At 41.5% G+C, this 23,491-nt stretch overlaps 1 protein-coding gene and 1 pseudogene across 2 annotated transcripts in view; one reads left to right on the top strand and one right to left on the bottom strand.

Annotated features, from left to right (window-relative positions):
• HECA (hdc homolog, cell cycle regulator) overlaps positions 1-7,063 on the top strand; it is a 52,400-nt gene extending 45,337 nt beyond the window's left edge. For both annotated transcript variants that reach the window (XM_048226024.2, XM_048226023.2), the window contains 2 exons: positions 273-427; positions 3,447-7,063. In XM_048226024.2, coding sequence (XP_048081981.1) covers positions 273-427; positions 3,447-3,611 — 320 coding nt within the window. In that variant the 3' untranslated portion in view covers positions 3,612-7,063. The remainder of the gene's footprint in view (positions 1-272; positions 428-3,446) is intronic.
• Positions 7,064-21,013: 13,950 nt separating this feature from the next.
• Positions 21,014-22,134, bottom strand: LOC125283620 (60S ribosomal protein L21-like; annotated as a pseudogene).
• Between the last annotated feature and the right edge of the window lie 1,357 nt (positions 22,135-23,491).

Raw genomic sequence — 23,491 nt, 5'->3', positions numbered from 1 at the left:
TTGGATGTCCACGTTGTATATCTGGCAGTACTTTTTAGAAAAGTGAATTGAAGCAATATTTAATAAGATAGAACTTTTAAGTATATGTCCACTCAGCAGTAGTTAGTAATTCATCATTATTCTGGAAGGACAGCTTGGGGGTATGGGATGAATATGACCTATTCTGCTTCTTATTTTATCTGAATGATAACGTGTTCGCTTATAATTGATAGATCAGCCCCTTTTTTAGCCCTGACGACGGCCATTCTCAGCGTTGTGTCTTCTGTGCACAGGGAGGCTCATGCACCTGTACGCGGTGTGCGTGGACTGCCTGGAAGGGGTTCACAAGATCATCTGCATCAAGTGTAAGTCGCGGTGGGACGGCAGCTGGCACCAGCTGGGCACCATGTACACCTACGACATCCTGGCCGCCTCTCCGTGCTGTCAGGTTGGTATTGACCCCGCAGGGCGAGCAGTGCATGATCTCAGGCTTCTGCCCCCTGGCGAACATAGAGGAGATAGAGGGAGCACTGTCGTAAGTTTGGGAGAGGGTGAGGAAGACAGCGAACGGCCGTACACCCCACCTCCCCCCGAGTCAAGGAATGATGGCTGATTTGCCACAGTGTGACAAAGCTATTGCTGGAATACTCTGCAGCCATTAAAAGGGAGGTACTGTAGAATAATGTATAATTAATGGGAAATATTTTTAGTATATTAAGTAAAAAAGGTAGTTTATAAAATGCTGTAATAGTATGCTTCTGTTTGTGAAAAGGGACTATGGAAAGGGATCTGCTAACCCGTAAGCCGGAGGCTGTGTCCGCATGCTGGGATGCGGAGTGGTTCCTTTCGCTTGTATTTTCTTATGTTTTGTGTGATTAACCTGTACTTAGGTTCTAATAAGAACAAATCATTACTTAAAAGGAAGAAGAAAGTTTTACTTTCTTTAATAGATGGGATTTTCTTTTTGTGTCTTTTTTGTGGGTAGCGCAGTTACCCAGGAACTGCCTGCCTGTACGGTGTTGGAGGCCACCATGAAAGATTTGGAATCCTTAAAGCACTGCTGAGAGGAAGCATTTTCCAAAATTCATCTGTCACCAGAAAAAAGGGAAGTCTGGGAACACACATTAAATAAGTCCATGGAAACACAAGAGACAAAACAAAATCCCTGGAAGTATCTTGGTTTATTTCCAAGTGCTTGGGGGAAAAGAAGGCCTTGTTTTAGAGTTCCTTCATATTCATGGGTAGGAGAGAATTTTACTTTGCTCTTTAGTCGCCAAGCCTGGCTTTTAATATAAATAAGTGTGAAACACTTTATTAGTTACTACATGGCTTTGTTATCTTTAGCACTGTGGTTTGACTTTTTAAAAAGAGTAATCTGTGATAAGCTGTGCTGGTTGAATTAAAAGGTTGGCAGAGTGGGTATTTCAAATATACTGTGTCTGTACTTGCGTTCTCAAAAGGGGAGTATGGTCAAGAGAGACCTAAATGGCCTTTCCTGGCCTGTCATTTGATTCCAGGTAGGACTGACTACTTGTACGCTATTCCAATATATTGACCACATTTCCATTTTAAAAATCCATTAGCCTTGGAAGTGAGATCTCATAGTCTTTCAGTTACACACTGTGGCTTTTTATAATACCCGGCTGTGCCACAGTGCCAGCGCTGGAGATGAGAGAAACGGAAGGAAGTGGCTCCTCTCTCTTCACACACACAAGAGAGGGTTCTCTGCCAAAGAAATAAGAAAGTAAAAGAATTTGGGGCCATTCATTGGTGCTAGAAAGGACCTGGGAGAGCTAGTTGAGCCTCCTTGTTTTCCACACACAGTGGCGGTCTTTTTACCTAGGTCTTTACAAATGTGTCACAGCCATGCTAGAACCTTGAATGCCCTGCCTGCTGTTCTTTCTACTATACCACTGAAAGGGATTCTTTCCTTATCTTTAGGGAGAAAAGCAGAATGGCATCCTGCCATAGCCAACCTGTTGGTACTCATTATGTATTTCTACCTTAAAACAATATAAGCTCAGACCTTTATTTTCTAGCCTCCAACTAAAGCAGAAAACATGTTTGATTACTCTTTGGCTTTAAAAAAATGTCAGTTAACTACAGTTCACTCTTGAACAACATGGGAGCTAGGGGCACTGATCCCCTGTGCGGTCGAAAACCTGTCTATAAATTTTAACTCCCCAAACACTTAACTACTAATAGCCTACTATTGACCGGAAGCCTTACTGATAACATAAATAGTTGATTAACACATATTTTGTATGTTATGTGTATTGTATACTATATTCTAACAATAAAGTAAAGGAAATAAAACATTATAAAGAAAATACATTTATAGTACTGTACTGTATTTATTTTTAAAAATCTGCTTGTAAGTGGACCCGTGCATTTTAACCCGTGTTGTTCAAGGGCCAAATCTGAATTCACTCTGAAGGTGCACATGTTAGATGAGACTAAGGAATCAACAAAAGTCTTCTATTAAGACTTTGAGCCAAAAATAAGCTTAATGGTTAATTGAAAGGGATAACAGATTAAAGGGAATGACTAAAGAGAGAGATTTGCCCAGAATTTCATTTTTGCTGTTCAGAGTGATTATCAACTAAAAGGGAATTTATCTTAGCTACGGAAAGGTCGTCCATGTCATAGCTAAGAATGTGGGCTCTGGAATAAGCTACTTTGGTTCAATCCCCCGGCTTTCTGCTTCCTAACTGTGTGGTCTTGGTCATGTTGCTATCACTATGTGCCTGTTTCTTCATCTGAAGTTCTTTCATTACATTTTTAGAATGAATCTACATAGAGAGACTGTTGTATTTATCATTTCTGGTTATTTCTTTAAGTTCTTGGACCTTTTGCTAAAAGATTCCAGTCTTGTGCTGTTAGAGATCCAGGCATGAATGAAGATTTGGTGTGTGGTGGTTCCCAGAAGCCTCACGATACACAGAGCACTTCTTCCTGGATTGTTCGTTTTGCTGGTGTATTTTCAGGAAATTTTATTTTTACATCAAAGAAAACAAGTGTAGTAACATCAGAATGAGAAATGTACATGAATTTTTAAAAAATAAACAGCACGGTCCACGAAGTTCCACGAGGCTTTGAATGAGGGGCATCAGCTTCAGCCGCCCCTTACAATCCAGGGGGAAGGGGTGTCGGATTATGAGGGGAGCTTCCGTGGAGAGAGGTTCAGGCAGTGCGAGTTGGGCATTTCTTCCTACCAGTAGGTGCCAGTGCTAACACTGCTGCAGATCCAGAGGGAACTGAGGAGTCAAACTGTCAGACGGATGATGAGTCTTTGAATGTCTGTCTTCTGCTCTGCTTACCCTGCTTTTGGTAATAGGGACGCTTGGCCCCACTCTTGATCCGTTCCTCAGACATGACTGTGCTGCATTGTGGTCAGGGTGACTGGGACGGTGTGGGGCGGCGGAGGGAGGGGCACGGTGGCTGACGCGTCTGTGTCTCCCCCGCAGGCCCGTCTGAACTGTAAGCACTGCGGGAAGCCTGTGATCGACGTGCGGATCGGGATGCAGTACTTCTCCGAGTACAGCAACGTCCAGCAGTGTCCGCACTGTGGGAACCTGGACTACCATTTCGTGAAGCCATTCTCCTCCTTCAAAGTTCTTGAAGCTTATTGATGAAAGCTTTGCTTTAGTAATAGCTATTTTATTGACCTTATTTCTTTATTACATATCTTTTATAGGGAAACATTCTGTGACATGACTTTCTTTTCTAATTTAAAGGAGAGTTCCTTCGTGTATGTGTGCCACTAAAATGGGCTTGGCCCCTTGCCCTCTCTTGACTCCTGAGTGTTAGTCTGTGGTCCTGACCAGAGCCCAAATGGATAATCCCGTGAGTCTGGGGTAGCGGTTCACTAGCACTAAGAGTCTCTCACGCGGCTTTTAAGGTGGCGGGGACGATAGGGTGAATTTAGTAAAGGGATTATGTGGTTATCAACTAAAAGCATGTGGGAGTTGGAAGGAAACTCTTATTAAAATGTTAACTGTCTAAAGGCCTACTTTTAGATCTGCTCTGGGCCTTGGGAAAAACATGGGAGCCGTGAATGTAAGTCTGTGCCCGGAGAGCTGAGGGTGTACTGGCTCATCTTGGTTCAGTGCTGTGCCATGCACACTGACCTGCGGATTATCTGAAAGTGGACACGGGTGCTGTTTCTATCACCTCTGTGACTTAGCAGGTAGTTTTCCTATGGAAAATTCTATCCAAATTATGAGACCTATGGAAACTAGTGGTGTTGCAAATATTTTTGGGTAAACTGACCTGTAACAGAGAGAATATACTACATGAATTTGGAAGTGATGCACACGGACTCAAGGGGGCAAGATCAGGCAGAACCCTATCGTTGGAATTGTGTCTTTGAAGTTGGTCGGAGGAGCTCTTAAGGAGAATCCATGAGTAACATGATTTGGGTGGTACTGATTTATGTAGGTTGCGCTGTCGAAGTGCCATTTCATGTCAGATCCTTCTCACAGGTAAATCTCACAGCCGTAGACCCTAACTGGTGAATTTCAGAACCATCATTGCCATGCTTTATCTTCCACGAAATTGTTACGGCCACATTTTACCCATTTAATGCTGGGTTTCCCACGTCATAGGTTTGACCCTGCGAAGGAAAGGAAAAAATTGCTTTGTGAGGATATGAGGAAGAGAATAATAATTTTAATATTCCTTTTTAAAGTATTTTTCAAAACCGCGGATTGTAATGTATAACAGTATGTTTGAAAATAGATCATTCTAAAGCTCTCCACGATACTTCACCATTAGTGAAAAAAGATGGTAATTTGTGTAACTTGATTAGTCAGGACATTGGGCTTTCCAAAATACAGCGTTTTGTTAATTAGAGCTTGATGATTTAAATAGACTGACACCCATACTGTTAGAATTGGAATTGGAATATAATTTCTCAAGAATGGATTTGGCAGTTTCAAGTATTTTACACATATATGCTAATAGGATGTTGAAAGTACAGTCTGTTTTATGGGTAGCCAAATTCGGGGTTATATGAACAGTTTGCTTTACTTGTTTGGTTTATACCATTTTTTTTTTTCTCAGAAAAACAGCTGTTTTTCCTCTCAGAAGTGTTTAGGTATAACTGCAAGCAAGTTTCACTTTTACTGTATGAAATATTTGATGTTTTGTCTGAAACAACAGAGCATTGAAGAACCAATATATCAACTAATATTCTTATCTTTCAGTTTGGATGATTGTAATTCTGTTCACTGCATCTAGTTTGGTGTCTGATGGTCTGAAAAATATTTCACAGTGGGGGGAAATGCTCAGGGCCTCTACAAAGCAGCAAATCGATATTGGTCAGACAGTATTTGATGCAACCAAAAAAGGTCTGTAGGACGTAGCCCTTGCAGATTTGTCCTTCACACACAGAGCTGTAATTGTGAATTAACTGGTTCCCCACTGATTCTCTCCTGTACCCAAGTATAAAAATTGGTAAGTGTTTCATGTCTTGAGAGTAACATTTGAATTTCAGTTCTGAATTTCAAATGGAGAGTAAAATATTTGTAATGCTGTTTTTTAATGCACCTAAAATTTTATAGCGAAACCTGCTTAGTATTATTGTCCTAGATCTTAAAGTTGACAGATCACATTCACAAGCCCCTTGGTCAAAAACTGCTGTGAGTGTGGTGTCTGACGCATTCAGTATTTTCTCCTTCGATTGGTTTCTACTCTCTGAAAAATAAGTAGGAGGAGTTTTCCCTGTAATTGGATAAAATTTGCTCCTGGCCTTTATTTGGACCACAAAGTTAGGATTCTGTGGATGCGGCAGTTCTGAAAAAGGAGAGGCATGGGTATCATCTGAGAGTATCGTTTGCCTTTAAGGCATCACATTCTCATGTAAAGTAGAAAATCTGGCTTATTTGAGAATAAAATATAATGAGTATGCAACAATGTGGAGAATAAATCTTATTTTGGAAATCTGCTGACCTTAGTATTTTCACCACACTCCCTCGAAGTACTTTGCTCTGAATACCTTGGTGGAAATTGGAGTATGTAAAAAAAGATGACTATTTTTTGTTGTGGTTTGGATATTAAAGGATATTCGTCATCCAGGAGATCCATTTTCTGTTTTTCTGATAAATAGCGTTCAATAAAATGAACCACTTGCAAGTGATTAATAATTTCAAAGTGATTTTTCATCTTTTCTAACTTTTTTTTTAATCATTTATTTTTAAGAGTTCTGTACCTGGAACAAACAAAATTGTACTTGCTTCAGTTCAGTGAGAAACCATTTCTGAAGGCTTTATCGTTTCCTCTTCAGGCTGACTCAGTTCTCCACTCTCTTGTGGTTGCATCCGAAGCAAGCGATGTACCAAGTTTATCAGCTGCTTGATTAAAAGATAGACATTAGCCATGAAATTGGGCAGTGGGATGAATTACTCCAGCCTAAGTAAGACAGAGCTCTCGCCAGTCTTTCATGTCCACGTTGTGCAAAAGAAGGTTATTTTCAGAGTAAAAAGTATTTTCATATCTTTTGGGGGGAAATTAACTCTTCAGGAGAGAATATTATTAGGTGTTTAAATACTGAAACTAACAGGCTGGTGCATAACTTAGTGGACCATGAAAACTAATTTGCTGAAATCTTGTGTTTTGTCCTATAAGACCAACGCCTCACGTACACTCTGTTCTCCTGTGCCTGGGTCAGGACCTCCATGTGGCTTCTCCTCTTTGGTCTCCTGGTTGCAGCTCTTGAGCAATTTTAGTTGGACGTTTGGGGAGGACTTGAGGAGAAAGCGCTCCTGTCCAGTGTTCTGGTTCCTTTAGTGGGACGCCGCCTAACCCAGCTCGTCTCTACGTCCTGTTGACTTTGTTATTATTCCAGGTAGTTGAAAGAAAACACAACAGATGGGCATCGTTAAAACCAGCTCCAAAATATGTTCTTGTCCTAAAGATTTCTTGTCAAGATGTCTTGGATTGCACTTTTGTTGAGGGAAGACAGTGTAAATAGCTAAAGAATGTTGATAAAACGGAAACATTTGGTTATGGAATTGTGTGTGGTGTTTGAAGGTTTCTGTTTGTGAAATGTATGTATTAAAAATAATAAAATTTCAGAAACTAACGTTGTACTCTCTCTTTGGTGTGTCACTTTATTTTTTGTTTGGGTTTCTGGATTTTGGAGCTTGGGCCTGTTTGATCAGAAAAGATAGTAGGGAAGCCTTTCTGGGGTTTGATCATAGTCTGTTCACTGTCACTGCTGCTAGTCACGAGAACCATGGACTTTTTATGCTGTTCGATAGTGGTGGGTCGCGTGCAGCCTACCTTCACAATAAAATAAGCGTTCTATATAACAAAATTCTTCCATATGGATAGTCCAAAATTATTGTTCCGGTTATAGGAAATTCCATTGAATGGGTAGACAGTCCTGTTCTACAGATTTTTCTTAGGTTCCCAGGCCTGTAACAATTTTCATAGTGAAAAGACTTGATCATATGCTTCTTCATTATAAGAAAATGAAAACTGAATTATCATTAAGCCTCTTGTGACTTTATGACTGTGGTCAGGTATGTTTTATTTTTTAAATCTTGTTGTCCCTTTCATTTCAACTATCATTCTCAGCTAGTGGATTGAAGCCCCCAGAAACACTGGAGCACAGGATAAGATGTAGAAATGTGGGTGAGGGACGTGTCTCCCGCCTGCCAGTGGATTCAAAGGCCTGTCTTCCCACTTATTTACTACAGACATCTTTTTTTTTAAAATTTTTTTATTTATTATTTATTCAACAGAGATAGAGACAGCCAGCGAGAGAGGGAACACAAGCAGGGGGAGTGGGAGAGGAAGAAGCAGGCTCATAGCGGAGGAGCCTGATGTGGGGCTCGATCCCAGGACGCCGGGAGCACGCCCTGAGCCGAAGGCAGATGCTCAACCGCTGTGCCACCCAGGCGCCGCAGACATCTTAGGCATAAATTTTATTGTATTTAAAGACCCAAGGACTCAGGATATTGTGGTTTCTGCTAGTGTAATTTGTTCAACAAAATTCCTTTGAAATTGTAGGAAAAATACAGTTCTTACCGTGGCAGAGCAGAAAGAAGAAACGAAGTTAAGCAGTGATTGATAAGAATTAAATTTAATGGGAGAAGAATCTTATTGGTTTGTAGTGGTTTCCATTTCTTGGCTTATATTGTTTTCACTTCAATTTAGCAGCAGATTGCTATTATGCAGGCTGTTTCTTGAGTGAAGAGTTAAATTTTGGAAGAAAAGAAAGCTTGCCTTGAGCTTGTGTTCTTTTCATGTTTTGTTAGCTGGCCATAGTGGGGATGAGCCTTATTTAATGAATATGAGATACCTTTGAAGATAGTTACTGTTTTAAATAATTTTTTAAAGGCATATATTTCCCTCTAACGGCGCCCTTTGGCACTGCGGCGATGACTCCGTACGAGCTCCATCTAGTGTTGCTCCGCCTCAGGGACCGCAAAATAAAAATTAGCCAAGTACTGGGTTTGATGGAGTTCAGTAGGACGACACTGTTCACGTGGTTGGTTTCAGCAAATGGAATCCGCTGCCATTGCATAATTTCCCGGTGAGGGATACTGTGCCAAGTGGTTCTGATACACGCGATTGGAGACTTAGATCATGTCTTAAAATCAAGTTTAGAACTTTCTAGTTACATTTCTCATGAATCTAAAAGTAAATATCGTAGCCATAAAAGTCTAGAATTTAGAGGTGCCAGCATTTAGAGCAAGGGCTATGTTTTCGGTTGTATTCACAGTAGTACATGTTTGTTAAGTTGCGTTACTATTTTCTTACTTTAGAGAGAAATGGAGGCCTAGAAAATTTAAATCTATGTAATGCATTCACATGGTTAATGGCTAACCAAGAGTATTAAGTCTGGGTTTCCTCTTAGTCCTCCAAATAAGATCAATGGGTGGGTACTTTGTTTTCAGCTATGAGATATTTTGGGGTTTATTTTCACAAGACAGTAGATTTAAAAGGTATGGTAGCCCTCGCGTTAGCCACACAGGTGCTAAAATGGCAGTAATTCTGAGAAGTTTCGCCGAGCCCTTGTATAATGGTGACAAGTACATTTGAAAGCATCCCCTATTTTTAGGAGGAAAAAACCAAAGAAGATCACTTTTATAAAAGGGAAAAAGAATATTCGAAATCAGTAGTTGTGTCTTTTGCCTCATTTTTCGTGCATTAATTTGTTGACATTTGTTCCCTTTTATTCAAGCATTGCTGGGATCTGACTTTGAGTTGTGTTTTGATTCAAACATGTCCAGCTGTCAGATTTGATAGCATTGGTCTCTGCAATTTGGGCAGGGTTTTCCTTTTTGACTAACTTTTCAAACAGTTTCTCTTGGTGTGTTTCATTTTCGGTTTCTTACTATTTTGTCTGAAGCTCTGGTATCTCAGACTTTTTTTTTTTTTTTTTTTAAGATTTTATTTATTTGACAGAGAGAAAGAGAGCACAAGCAGGGGGAGTGGCAGGCAGAGAGGGAGAAGCAGGCTCCCTGCTAAGCAGGAGTCTGATGTAGGGCTCGATCCCAGGAATCCGGGACCATGACCCAAGCTGAAGGCAGATGCTTAACCCACTGAGCCACCCAGGTGCCCCTCTCAGACTTTTTTGAGTTGCTAAACCTGAGCACTCTTTGTTTGTATTCCACACAGCCTTAGAGGGGAAAATGCTGGTTATATGTTTCTTCTAGAAACTTAAAATTTTTCATGGTATAGGGGCTATCTCTTGAGCTAATAATTAGCGATACTCCAAATTATTGCATGAGTTGGCAATCAGTGCTTTATACTTGTTTTCATCACATTAACAAATCACACATTTCTTGAAGTTCCATTGACATAGCATGTGGTTGATGAAAAAGTAAAGCTAAGGTGAAGCCCCTAGGCTAGAATTTGTCTGAGGCTCCAGAACCCCATGGTTCTAAAGAGAGAGTGGTTTGGGCAGGGAGCAAAATGGTGGCAGTCCTGGGGGCTATTGTGAATATTTCAGAAAGCTTAATGGGGATGTAATGTTGCCCACCACGAGACTGCACAGGATATCTAAAAGGTCAATTTATTTTTGGCAGGAGTTATAGCAACCCTGGTTAGCTCATTAAACACAGGCAGTAGCATATGTCTCTGATGAATAATATATGAGAACACAAATGAATTATTACCTAATAAATGCTGTTTACTTTATAGACATAACCTTTCAGAATAGGATAGGGTCAAGTTAGGTGAGGGGTGGTCTTTGGTGATGGGAGAGTTGGGAAAATGCCATTTTTTAGAAGTGTCTACTTTTTCTAATCCTTTTCCTTTTATCTGTTGTGATACTTTTGCCTTATCTTTTCCATACCTGCCCATCTCTGTTTCCTACCTTGTCCTTTCTCCTGCCTATCCTGTTGTATCAAGGTTCTTAACTGTTGGAACAATGGTGTAAAAGCCCCCTGACAAACCCAGACATGAGTTGGTCAATAAATTTAAAAAGTTAGTTAAAAAATTAGATTCCTACAATTGGCATAGAGGTAGACAAATTAGGTGATCGCTAGAGGAATAGAGTAGACCCGTACTTACACAGGTGGAGAATTCAGTGAAGAAAGGAGCAGTGTAACATGTGCTGGAACAATTTGATATCCATATGCAAAAAACAAAACAACTAAACCTGTATCTATACTCACACCGTATTAAAAAAATTCAAAGTGGATAATAGATCGAAGTGTAAAATCTGTAAAAAGTTTCTGTACAGCGAAGAAAACAAGACTAAAAGGCAACCTACTGATGAGAGAAGATATTTGCAATTGACATATCTGATAAAGGGTTAGTATCTAAAGCATAAAAAGAACTGATACTATTCAACACCCAAAGACTGAATAACCCAATTAAAAAATGGGCAGAAGACATGAACAGACATTTCTCCAAAAAAATACTTAGAGATGGCCAGCACACACATGAAAAAAATGCTCAACATCACTGATTATCAGGGAAATGAGAAAGGAAACTACAATGAGTTATCACTTCATACCTGTCATAATAGCTAAAATAACACAAGAAACAACAAGTGTCCGCAAGGATGTGGAGAAAAAGGAACCCTTGTGCACAGTTGGTGCAAATGGAAACTGGTGCAGCCACTCTGGAAGATGGTATGGAGATTCCTCAAAAAGTTAAAAGTAGAACTACCCTATGATTCAGTAATTGCAGTACTGGGTATTTACCCCCCAAAATACAAAAACAAATTCAAATGGATACATGCACCACTGTGTTTATTGCAGCATTGTTTACAATAGCCAGACTTTGGAAGCAGCCCAAGTATCCGCTGGTAGATGAATGGATAAAGATGTGTGTGTGTACATATACACACAATAGCATAGTATTCAGCCATGAAAATAGAATGAAATCTGGCCATTTGCAACAACATGGCTAGAGCTAAGAGTATAATGCTAAGTAAAATAAGTCAGAGAAAGGTAAATACCATATGATTTCACTCATGTGGAATTTAAGAAACAAACCAAAAAAGCAAAGGGAAAGAAAAAAAAGGAGACCGAGAAACAGACTCTTAACTGTAGAGAACAAACTGATGGTTTGGAGAGGAGGTGGGTGGGGGCATGAGTGAAATGGGTGATGGGGATTAAAGAGTACAGTTATGATGAAAAAAAATCTCCCACAAAAAAAAAAGTAAAATCTGAAGATGGATGAGCTGTATTTTATTAAAATTAAGAACTTCTCAAAGATATTGTTAAGAGAATGAAGATGAACCACAGACTGGAAGAAAAGGACTTGTTACCCAGAATCTATGAAGAACTCCCAAAATGTTAAAAAAAAAATGACCCACTTAAAAAAAGGGCAAAATATTTGAACAGACACTTCGCTAAAAAGAAAAAAAAAGATAGATGAACGCATGATAAGACATTCAACATAATAGTGATTAGGAGAATGCCAATTAAAGCCACAATGGAACACGACTACACACCCATTGGAATGACTACGATTATAGAAGGAATACCAGTTGCTGGCAATGCTGTGAGATACCAAACTCTCCTTCACTGCTGATGACGAACAGCCTGGTAGTTTCCTAAAAAGTTAAGCATGCCTGTGCTATGTCCCAGTCATTCCACTCTGTGTATTTAGCCAAGAGAAATGAAAGTGTGTCCACACAAAGACTTGTTCATGAGTGTTTATAGCAGCTTTATTTGTAATAGCCACAAAACAGGAACAACCCAAGTGTCCATCAGCAGGAGAATGGATGAACAAAATGTGGGGTATGTATACAGTAGAATACTAGTCAGCAGTAAAAAGGAGCAAACTATTGGTAACAGCAACAACATGGGTGAATCTCAAAGTAATTACACTGCAGCGAAAGAAGCCGGAGGGAAAAAAGTACAAACTTTATGATTCCGTTTATATAAAACTTGAGAAAATGCAGACAAATCTATAGTGTGCTCTCAGTAGTTGCCTGGGGCTGGGCTGAGGGATGTTAATGGGAAGGGGAGAGAGAAAGTGATGACCAAGGGGTGGGAGGAAACTTTTGGCGGTGACTGATGTGTACATAATCTTGATTGTGATGATGATTTCATAGGTGGATACATTTGTTAAAACTTACTGTATACTTTAAATGTGTGATTTATTGTATGTTAATTATACCTTCATAAAGCAGAAGAAATACTCTCCCCAAGGGATGACCTATGCCATAAACATTTTATTTAAATTAAAATCGGGAATACACATTCATGACAGATTCCTTTCGTTTGTTTTCATGAGTGATTCCTGCAATAATGACGCCGTGCTGTCTTGGCTGCAAAATCTTTTGTGATGCATTCTCTAAGAACTTCCCGTTGCTTTTCTTTAAAATGGAACAAGAACTTAAAGACACATGAGAAACCATAACTCTAGCAACTCTTTACCCTTTTGGGATTTCAGTCCCCTAATCTTTTACTGTTTTATTCTGACATTTAATTCAACAGTGTGTGTGTGTGTGTGTGTGTGTGTGTGTGTGTGGGTGTGAATTGCCTTATTTCCAAACATCCTACTGAGTTATCAAAATGGTATTTTCTTTTTATAATTATATGTGATCGGTGCACATACTATTTTTATTAAATTACATTATTGCAGGAACAAATATAACTGGCACAAACAAGTTTGGGAAAAACATGGACTAACTTTTGCTTAGCACACAACTGTGGGGGGGGCGGTGGTGGGGGAACTGTATGCAGAGAGGCTGCAAGCCGCAGGTGTTCATCACAGTGCAGCTTTATGACATGAGTTAGCGTCAGTGCGTTTGTTGGATTGGCTAACAAACGTCTGTTGAGAGTCTACTGCTCAAGCTCTCAATGCTTCCTTTCCTTGTCTGTAACTATTAAGAGTCCCTACCTGGGGCCAGGGGTATTATTAAGGTTGAAGTGAAACAGTGTCGATAACGGGCTCTCTGCAATCCCTGGCATGTAGTAAGTGCTGCAAATGTGCCTTATTATGGTCATGTATGTTATTTCATACATAATGGTATGTATGAATGGTAGGGCAGGAAAGACCCCAGTGATTGACTCACACTGTTTATTTTACAGAGGAGGAAGATGGTTCAACATATCAGCATACAGGGTTGAAGGTCTTGTGTATCACCCAAGGTGGGTAACCCTAAGGAGGCTCCCTGGAGGCTTCTTACTAAAGGGCTCCTAAAAACTTCGGGAGTTAGCTCTCTGATACTGTGGAGGAAGTGCAGACCTTGTGTTAGACTCATAAAACAGCTTCCGAGAGCAGCCTTCCTCGTTCAGAAGGCTGCTCATTTTCAATAGCTGTGAACATTTTAAAATCAGTGTGTGTGCAAAGCAAGGCAGCAAGGTAAGAAGGCAGTTGAGAAGGTTGTGGGATGAATAAACAAATTCAATCTGACTTAGGAGGGTGGGTTAGAAATTTTGTGAAAGCCATACTTGTTTTTCCCCACTTGGATTTAGCTTCACACTGAGATCTACACTCCAAAACCTACTTCTTCCTCCCGTGGGAAACGATACCTTTCTTCCTCTGTGTGGTGAAAACAAACAACTGGCTATCGGTTTTGTTACAGTGATTGTTTCTTCATTCGAAGCGTGCCCATGAAGGATGGCATCCACACTCCTGGCTTAGTGCCCTGAATGCCACTTGCAAATGATAACCCTTGCTTGGAATGTCATAAAAACAGATCATGATCATTCTTTGCTAGTAAGGATAATGCTCTTTAGTGTTGGGGGTTTGCTTCTACTGGCCCTATCCAGCGTGGGGGATCTAGGTGCAAGACGCACCTTCTGAAATGCTGCAGGGTCATTAACCCCTGACAAGCATCTGAGCTCGCTCAGCCAAGCAGGGCCAGTGGCTGGCAGCAGTTCTGGTCTCAGAGGCAGGAGGACCAGGTTGAAATTGTGCCTCTTACACTCAGGAAAACACTTCATCTTTTGGATCCTGCTTTCTGTTAGAGCATGGAAATATAAATACCAACTTTCTAATATTCTTAGAGTAAGATTTAATGAATTAATGGGCTAAATGAGTTTATAAGCTCTTCAGTGAGAAATAGATATGTTATTAAAATGAACAAGTTGGTGATATTCCATTTAATTCCACTTTAAAGATTTTTATTTATTTGAGAGAGAGCGTGCGAGCAAGAGTACAAGCGGAGGTGGGGGGGGGGAGAGGAGCAGAGGGAGAGGGAAAAGCAGATTCCACACTGAGCATGCAGAGCCCGATGCGGGACTCGACCTCATGACCCTGAGATCATGACCTGAGCTGAAATTAAGAGTCGGACACTTAACCTCCTGAGCCACCCAGGTGCCCCAGTTGTACTTTAAAACAGTAGCGTCTATCCCAGATGCTTTTGATCCCGGGTGTTAAAGAGCTGTGACTGTGTCCCTAGAATTAGTCTTTCACATGTCACCCTCGACATGCTAAATGCTAGCAATTCAGCTTGTATTGAGATGTACTGTTTATTGGGCATGTACTACGTGCACATACTTTTTGCTTAAAAAGTATGACTATTTATTCAGAAGGCTGATTGTCAATAGCCGTGAAAATCTTCTAAAAACTCTTACTGAATTCTACTTTTGAAGTGTCATCATTCCATGAGAGGTGACAAAGTCCTTGAGGTTATGTATACCTAAAATAGTTCTTGCTGAGAATTACTGTGTTCATCGGTGATCTACCCTAACACTGAAATGAAAGTTTAAATGTAGATCCTTTTTAAAAGAACTAATTGAAATTCTAACAAAGCGTTTGACTTACAAGGTTTGTGTTTTTAGGTTAAGAAGATTTTTATTAGACTGAAAAAAGTCTGAAAGAAATTTCCGTCCTGGCATATCTGTCATGTACATTTTTGTCAGGTTTATTGATGCATATGGAGCACATTGTGTGCAGAGAAGCAAGAGCTTTTTGAAGAATTGTGTTGGAATCTCAGTCCTTCTCCAGATGTCTTTAATCTCTTGTCTGTGTAGGCGGGGTATGGGCTGTTGTTCTTACTCTTTTGGAATTGGGATTATTTAACATTAAGCCTTTATGTGAAGCCTAGTGTAAGAAGTATTAATGTTTTATTACAGTTTTGGGGGTAAAAACATTGCAGAAGAGGTGATAGGCATAGTCTGTTTCTGTTGCTGAAAACTTTATGATTTCTCGTGAAGTTGACGTGCATGTTGAGATTTGCATTATTCAAAGTTTTAAGAAAATATCTCTAGCAAATTATCTAAGCTTATTCAAAATTGCTAAGCTTTAAAATTCAAAAAAGATGATTTTATCCAACCAGAATAATGTTTAAAATGATCAAGTTGAGGTTTTTTTGTTATTAGAACTGCCTCTATTTGGAGGTTGGAGCAAGTACTTTGGCACTTTTCGTTTTCTTGGCTTATACATAAGTTCAGTTAACAAGATACTAAACATGAGTCTGAAGTTTTCAGTATCTATTACTACACCCAAAAGAAAGGAAATCAGAAAGGTCATGAAGTAAATGGAGTTCTTGGCTTGTGGAGATGTGCTCATTTTAAATATATATGCTTCCAGGTCACATTTCTAATATGGGTCAAGGAAGAAAGCTTTCAATTCTTCAAAGACAATACTGTCTTTGCAGCTGGTGGCGGGATGTGGTGGGGAGGTGCAGGTGTGTAGTGGGAAGGGCAGAGCCAGATGAAAACAGAGCTTTGACCGATTGCAATGTTAGCATTTAGCAAGGATGATTTGTTGGCATGAAGTTGCTCAGATGTGGGGTATGGAGAACTTGCTAGGCTGTTGTGCTGTGGAAACTATATGATGGCATTCCATGTAGATGCCATTGATTATGCTCTCCTTAAGGGCAGGGACTATGTTTTCAACATTGTGTATTCATAATGTCTAGCACAGGGGCCTTATACATTAGCTATCTGTTACATGTTAAGTGAATGTACTGGCAGTACTGCATGTCAGAGGCATAAATGAAGCCAGCTATGGGAGAATTCAGACAATTTTTCTTTTCACCTAGTGTACTCTACATTATACCGTGTTTTGCATTTTTGATGCCTGCTCCTTTGGGGATTCCTTTTGGAAAATCAAATATCAAAATATTAAAAGTAAAGAAAATATCTGGGTCATAAGAACTGACCTCTTTCTGGGCCATTGGTAAAAATCACTTCATCTTTTACACATTTAGAATAAAGGTAATCATGTTTAAGATTATTTAGATAGTTAAGATTTAAAAATTAGGAATGTCAGAAATAGAAGGCGCCTTAAAAGTCCTTTCTGGAAAGAAAGGGAAACAGTACAAGGATTGTTTAGAATCAAGGCCTCTGGAACTGGGCCATCCAGTACGGTAGACACTAGCCACATGTGGCCATTCAAATTAAATTAACACGTTTTTAAGTTAAAAATCCACTTCCTAAGTTGCAGTAGCCATATGTCAAGTTCTCAATAGCCACACGTGGCTAGTGGCTACCATTCTGGACTGCACCAATTATAAAACATTTCCATCACTGGAGAAAGTTCTCTTGGATCGTGCTGGACTATACCTTTTCACCAAATCTCTTTCTTCTCCAGTTAATGAATGGGTGCCTGATGATCGGCCCCTCACTCTGTACCATATATTTCAATAAATGATTTAAAACTGGTAACAGTGTGTGAAATGATCTTGTTACTTATTATTCATTTTTGGTTATCCTAGGAGGGAGGTATATCAGGAGCTCATGGAGGGTGAGTATGGTTCATTCAGATGTTAACAGCCTGAAGTGAGCAGTCACAGAACCATGTCCCTGAGAAGGAACAGAAAAGGCCTTGTTTGGCCCTTGTCTGCCTCATGTGAACACCAAGGTTAATTTCAGGTTTGTGTCAAGGAATTTCCTAAGCTGGCATTCTTAACATCCCTGCTCAGTTTAGTCTCTTCTATGAGCCACTAAACATATACTTGATTTGGTTTTAAATAATCCAATAGTGATGGATTTTTTGACTTGGTAATGCTTTATGAACCATCATCAGACTTAATAGGAAATAATTTTTCTTTGGTGTTTCTGATAGCTCAGAATAATAATTGGATTATTCTAATGGTAACGGCAAAGTAAGTGGAGACTGCATCCTGATTTTTACTCTTGGTTTATTTATTCAACTAATTAACATCTCAGCCTTTAGAGTCACAGGTCTGTAGATGCACTGGATTACTTAATGCCAGCTGAGGGCTGTAAACAGGGCATTTAGGGAAGTAAAATCCTGGAGAAAGTCTTGGATCAGAGAATCAGCTCTTTAAATCTATAAATCAAATATCACCTTCTTTATGAAATCTACCTTGACCATTTTATTTAAATTGCAACCCCTCAGGCATTCCTGATTTCCCTTTTCCTGCGCTATTTTTTAAATAGCATTTATCACCTTCTGACTCATTTATTATGCTTATTGTTTATGTGTCTCTCCCCACTAAAATCTAAGCCTCTAGAGGGCACAGGGCTTTTGTTTTTGTTTTTTTGGGGGAGGAGAAGTGGGGAGGAGGGGGGGTGTCTGTTTCACAGGTATATATGAAATATCTAGAATAGTGCTTGTCACATAGTAGATACTCAAGAAATAGTTATTGAATGAATAGGTGAATATGATCACAAAGAGTGATGTTTCCATTTGATCCTTCCATTAAAATTATTGAGAAGTTCGCATTGACCTCCATTTGTTAAAACCAGTGGTCATCTCTCAGTCCTCATCATACTTAAATTGTGAATAGCACTTAATATGGTGATCACTCCTTCTTCCAGGACTCTGCATGTTACAGTTTCTCCTCCTACCTTACTGGCTAGCTCCTTCTCAGTATCTCCTTAGCAGGTTCTTCTTCATCTCCGCAATCTCTTAAGAAGGGAGTGCTCCAGTGTGCGGCCTTTGACCTCTTTGTTCCATCTATACTCATTGTTTTGGTGATCTCATCCTGTCTTATGGCTTTATAGATATATTAGCCTGGACTTCTCCCCTAAACCCTAGACTACACTAGTTTAAAAGAATATAGCCCCCAAATTTCAGTGGCTTACGCTGACAAACATTTATATCTTGTTCATGGATTTGCCGTTTAGCTGCATCTCAGCTCCAGGCTATGGGTTGGGTTCATCTTCTCTTTGTCCCATAAATGGATCTTCTCTCCCTGTCTTCTCATTCTCAGACCCCTCAGACCGGCTGAAGCCATCACCTCTATCTGGCCTGAACTATTCTCTTGTAGCAGAGAGTAGGAACAAGAGGGCAGGTGGAAAGTTTTGATGCCTCTAAACATGGCGTATATCACATCTCACATTCTACTGGCCAAAGCAAGTCATGTGGCCAAGACCAAAGTCAATGTGACAAGGAGGTGTACTCCATCAACTGGAAAAGGAGTGAATTATTTTGAACAATAACATAACTCAGCAGAACGTGTATTAGACATTTTAGGTTTAACATGTCGGATGCTGAGTTCCTGATCTTCCCCCCACAGCTCTTCTTGCATTCCTTCCCATTTCAATCACTGGCAACTCCAGTTGCTTAGACCAAAATGCTTGGAATCATGCCAGACTCTTCCTTTTCATATTCTATATCCAATGTTTTAGAAAATTTTGTCAACTCAGCCATCAAAATATGTTTAGAATCCAATCAGCTGATCACTAATTGACAGATATTCCTTGAGAATTATGTCAATAAGAAGATGTAAAGCAATAGTCTCTGTGGTTTAGGAAGATTATGAATCACAGGAACCTGGGGAAACCTAAATAGATATTAGGTGGTAAAGTTGTTGTATGAGGCAAAAAAGTTTTTCTCTTCTGAAAATTTATACCATCTCTCAGTAAGTACGTCTCTGACAATGTTGTTCAATGATTGTTCCAAGGAAGGCCTAGAATATTCATTCTGCCCTTTCTTTACTAAAAGCCCATGATTTTCTTCTGGGAGCCAAAGTACTGCATACCTTTTCCAGGCTCCCTTGCAGCTGTGGGTAGCTCATGAGCTATCTGTGGAAGTCCTGGGTTGGCTACTGGAGAACTCCTTCAGGGAGGCCCTGCTCAACTGGAAGGCCCCTTTTGGCTTTCTCCCTTTTCTCCTTCTTCCTTCCTGGAATAAGAATGGTTATCAGAAGCACCAGAAGCCATCTTTACCATGACGTGAATGTAAGGAAGGAAGCCAACTGTTAAAGACGATGGATCAGAAAGTTTGAGGGAGCCTGGGTGCCTGAAGACCATGGAGCTGGCATCCTAGTCCTGGGGCACCTACAGCAGGATCTGCTGTAATGTGAGATCATAAGCTGCTGTGTTGGTTATTTTCCTTTTGCAGCCCTCTCCCCCACATCCATTCTCCACTCTGTCTTCCATGGTCTGTACCCTAGGAGGCTCCCTTGCCCTTTGGCTTCTGGCTGGGTTTGGCCAATTGAGGCACTTGGCAGATCAATGGGGAAAAGAAAACGATGATTTTTTTTTCTGTTCCCACCCTGCTTGCATTGTTTCCGTTCTAGCGGAGGCTCTGTTCTTTTGTGGCGAGAGCTCCCTCCTAGTGGACCCTTCTCCCTGGCTCCAGTTCTTGATGGGCCCCAGTAACGCCGTTCCTCCACTGTCCCTTCGGCCAGAAGTGGTAACGCTTCCCGCTGTTGCTAACCCCAGGGAGTTTCCCCACCCGTTCTTTATTGGTTTCCTTAATCCAGCCACACCTCTGTAATAGTGCCTTCCTTAAATTTTGTTCTTGTGAAACCCTTTTGAATGTGCCATCTGTTTCATGCTAGGGTCCCTGATGGCTAGAGCTTCATATTTAGTTTCCCTGCTATACACAGCTAAATCTAATCCTGACTGATACAGCCTTCAGGTGCCATGTTGTTTGAAAAATATCTATTGTTATAGCCCAGACTCACACTCAGTTCAGCAAAACAGTCACATGGTTAGGATGATCTCTGCCTTAACTTTTCTTTACAAAATAGACCATTTTATTTGACTTTCTATTCTAATCCTCCTGCTTTAGGTCGCGCACTAAAGTTGTCTCCTAAACCTTAACCTTACCTGGCACTCTAGGACTGTGATTGCCCTGATCTCCTGCTAGCGGCTACCGTCTACCCGATCTCCTTTCACTGGGCAGGCAGTCGAGATGGTTTACTGCATCTCTTGAGCATTGGCCATGGGTTAGGCTCCGGGGGTCCAGCGGGGAGTGAGACGGATGGGTTCACCTGTCATGCAGCTCCTTCATAGGGCAGCAAAGTCAGACACTAGACAGATGCCTACTCCTCCGACCTATTCTATATCGGAGGCCTGACCGTCACAGGAGTGCGTCACGGCAGCGCGTCAGGGGAGTGCGTCACGGCAGCGCGTCAGGGGGCACGTAATCCTGTCTGAGGGAGAGAGGCAGGGGAGTTGAGACGGAGTTTAAGTGAAGACAAGAGTAAAGGCTGAGTAAAGAAGATAGCTTAGCCAAGGTGTGGATGGAATCAGGATGGCCTTTCTCGTTAGCGGATACAGAATGCATAAAGCCGTGGTAAAGAGTAGCATGGTGTGTTCTGGACTTGAGAGAAGTCTTGATAGAGTTGGAGCAAAAACAAAACAAAACAAAAACGGGACTGGGTAAGGCTGGAGTGGTGGGCGAAGGTCAGAGTTTATAGCTCCTGTGACACTTATTAAAGATTTGAGACTAGCCCAAGGTGGTCCTAAGAATGTGCGGCACAGACCTCCAGTAACAGGGAGGGAAACCAAGGGCCCAGCTGCCGTGAGTTGAAATTCCTCGCCGTGTTTGCGCCGAGTCCTGCTCGCGCAGGATGCCCCCAGCCGGTGGCCGAGCACGGCGTGGTGATCAAGGCGGGCCCTTCCCTGGGAGACCGGGGTGCCTGCACGGCCGCCTTGAGCTCACCGACTCCCCTGCAGCCTGCCCCACCTTCCGGAGATTGCGTGCAAGTCCAGGCGCACCCCCACCCGGCTCCCGTCCGTCCTTCCCTGGGCGCCTGACCGCATTCTGGCCCCTCAGCTCCCCCAGTCTCCTCCGTCTCCTTCATTTTCTCTCCCAGGCGTTTCCCCTGATAGCCTCCGTGCATGTTCAGTCCCCTCTTGTGTAGGATCTGGGCAGCACCTTTGAGAGGGACATTTACGAACTGGGGCATGTCAGATTAGAGGGTATGTAGGGTGGGAGAAATGGAAAACCATCTCGTCGGCTGTGTCGTTGAAATACCTTGATCTTCAGCGAAGCTGCTTCTCACACACCACTGAAGAAGTCTGAGCAGGAAAAAGCAAGGTAAGTTAGGGTTTTGTTTTTCTTTTTCAACAGTTCAGAGTTTGGGTTTGTTTTGTTTTGAACACGTATTGTGCTGTGAATTCAGAGCCAATGGGTTCCAGCCGCTCAGGTTCCTTTCGGTCCGTTCTCATGAAGCGCGCTGCTCTCGGTGGAGCAGGCTGCGCCAAGTTGAACCCAAGTAGCTTTCTTTTTGGCCTCTTTCTTTTTCTGATCTTTCTCATCATATGTGTCTGGAAGCTGCCTTGGCTCTTAGAGTGCTCTGTATGCTCAATAAGCACATTAATTCTCTTGGCCAGAGTCTTGCCCTTAACTTGCTGTTTTCAACGATGCCAACAGCATGCTGGGTAATGCTGTAGACTTCCGTTTTGCTGTGCTAACAGTTGTGGGGCCTTGCCTTTTGAACAGTACCCGTTCCCTTGATGTCTATCGGATCACCTTTCTTGTAGACTTGCATGTATGTGGCCAAAGGAACAACTCCGTGTTTTTTGAAAGGCCCAGAGAACAATCAGCGGGGCCTCTGCTCTTCCCCTTTGAGTTGGTCATTTTGGCCTATTCCTGGAAGATACTGAGTTGAGAAGGCACGTTTAGGTGTTTAAGAAAAGATTTCTCATTGCCGTGAGCGGTGGTGAATGTGGGAAATGCTGGGATACTGGGTGAGATTGTAGAAGTGGAGAGGAGTGGAGAGAACGGAGAAGTATTTACAACATAAAGTCAGGAGGGTGTGGCGATTACGTTTGGCGGGAAGAGGGATAACTATTGGGTTTCCAGTTTTCTTCTTTCTCTGTTAACAAGCATTTACTGAGTAAGAGGTACTCCAATCCAGCCTAGACCTCATGGCCCAGTGCTTCAATTCCTGCTTTGCTAACATTCTCCTAGCTACTCCTTGTATCCTGGCTGGCATTTCCTAGAGCACCTCCTCGGGGCCTCACACGGCCTGGGCAGCTGCTGGAGAGCCCCCCCCCAACCTGTGCATTTGGGGGCACTTCACTTTCCTGGTCTCTGTCCAGGTCTCAACAGCTCTACCATTTTGTGCTTAAATTAGTTTCCCTGCCATGTACTCCATGGTAGGCTTTATTTAAAAAAAAAAAAAAAAAAAAAATCTCTCTATTCTCTTAAAACACCTCCCACCACCCCTGCCCCCGCTCTCTGTTCGTAGGGGACCTTGCCTTTGACTTCACATTGAAATTCAAGGCAACACATGATAAATCCTTCAACTTCTTGTTACCAAGTCCCCAAACTTCACAGCATCTGTAACTTTATTCCTTCTTTCTTATCTTTAAATGGTTGGCTCTTTTCCTCTCTAATGTACTAGTATCTGTTCCCTTCCTTTGCCTCAGAGATTCTCGATCCTGATTCTTCCACATCTCCCTGTCTGTTGACTCCTCAAGGTTTGGTTGATTTATTTGTTTGGCCCTGTGAAAGAAGGAATTGAAACCGGAAAGCACAACCCCCTTCTCAAACTAGCTAACTGAAACGCTTTGGGATAAACACTGGACGGCCAGCCTGGAGAGGGGCCTTAGACCAGCCCCAGAGAAGATCAAATGCTTCCTACTTAGTGAGAGTTAACCCTTCATGTGTACTCTGCCCCCCCCCCCCACAGGACCCACACCATAGCACATTGCTTCCTCTCCCAACAGTGATACGTATTCTTTTATTTTTTTAAATTTTATTTTTAAGTCCTCTCTGCATCCAACGTGAGGCTCAAGCTCACAACCCTGAGATCAAGAGTGGCACACTCCACCGACTGAGCCAGCTAGGTGCCCCCTAGTGATATGTATTCTTGATTTCATTATTTTCTTTTGACTGAAATGACACTATGTAAAATTTCCATTTGAAAGTTTCTTAGATCTGTCTAGTTATGCAGGTCAGTTTAGAAACCTGAGACTGACTTTATGAATAA

The sequence above is a fragment of the Ursus arctos genome, unplaced genomic scaffold (genome assembly GCF_023065955.2).
Source record: "Ursus arctos isolate Adak ecotype North America unplaced genomic scaffold, UrsArc2.0 scaffold_13, whole genome shotgun sequence".
NCBI classification, from domain to species: Eukaryota; Metazoa; Chordata; class Mammalia; order Carnivora; family Ursidae; genus Ursus; species Ursus arctos.
The sequence above is the reverse complement of the archived record's forward strand: the minus strand, read 5'-3'. Positions and strand labels throughout refer to the sequence as shown.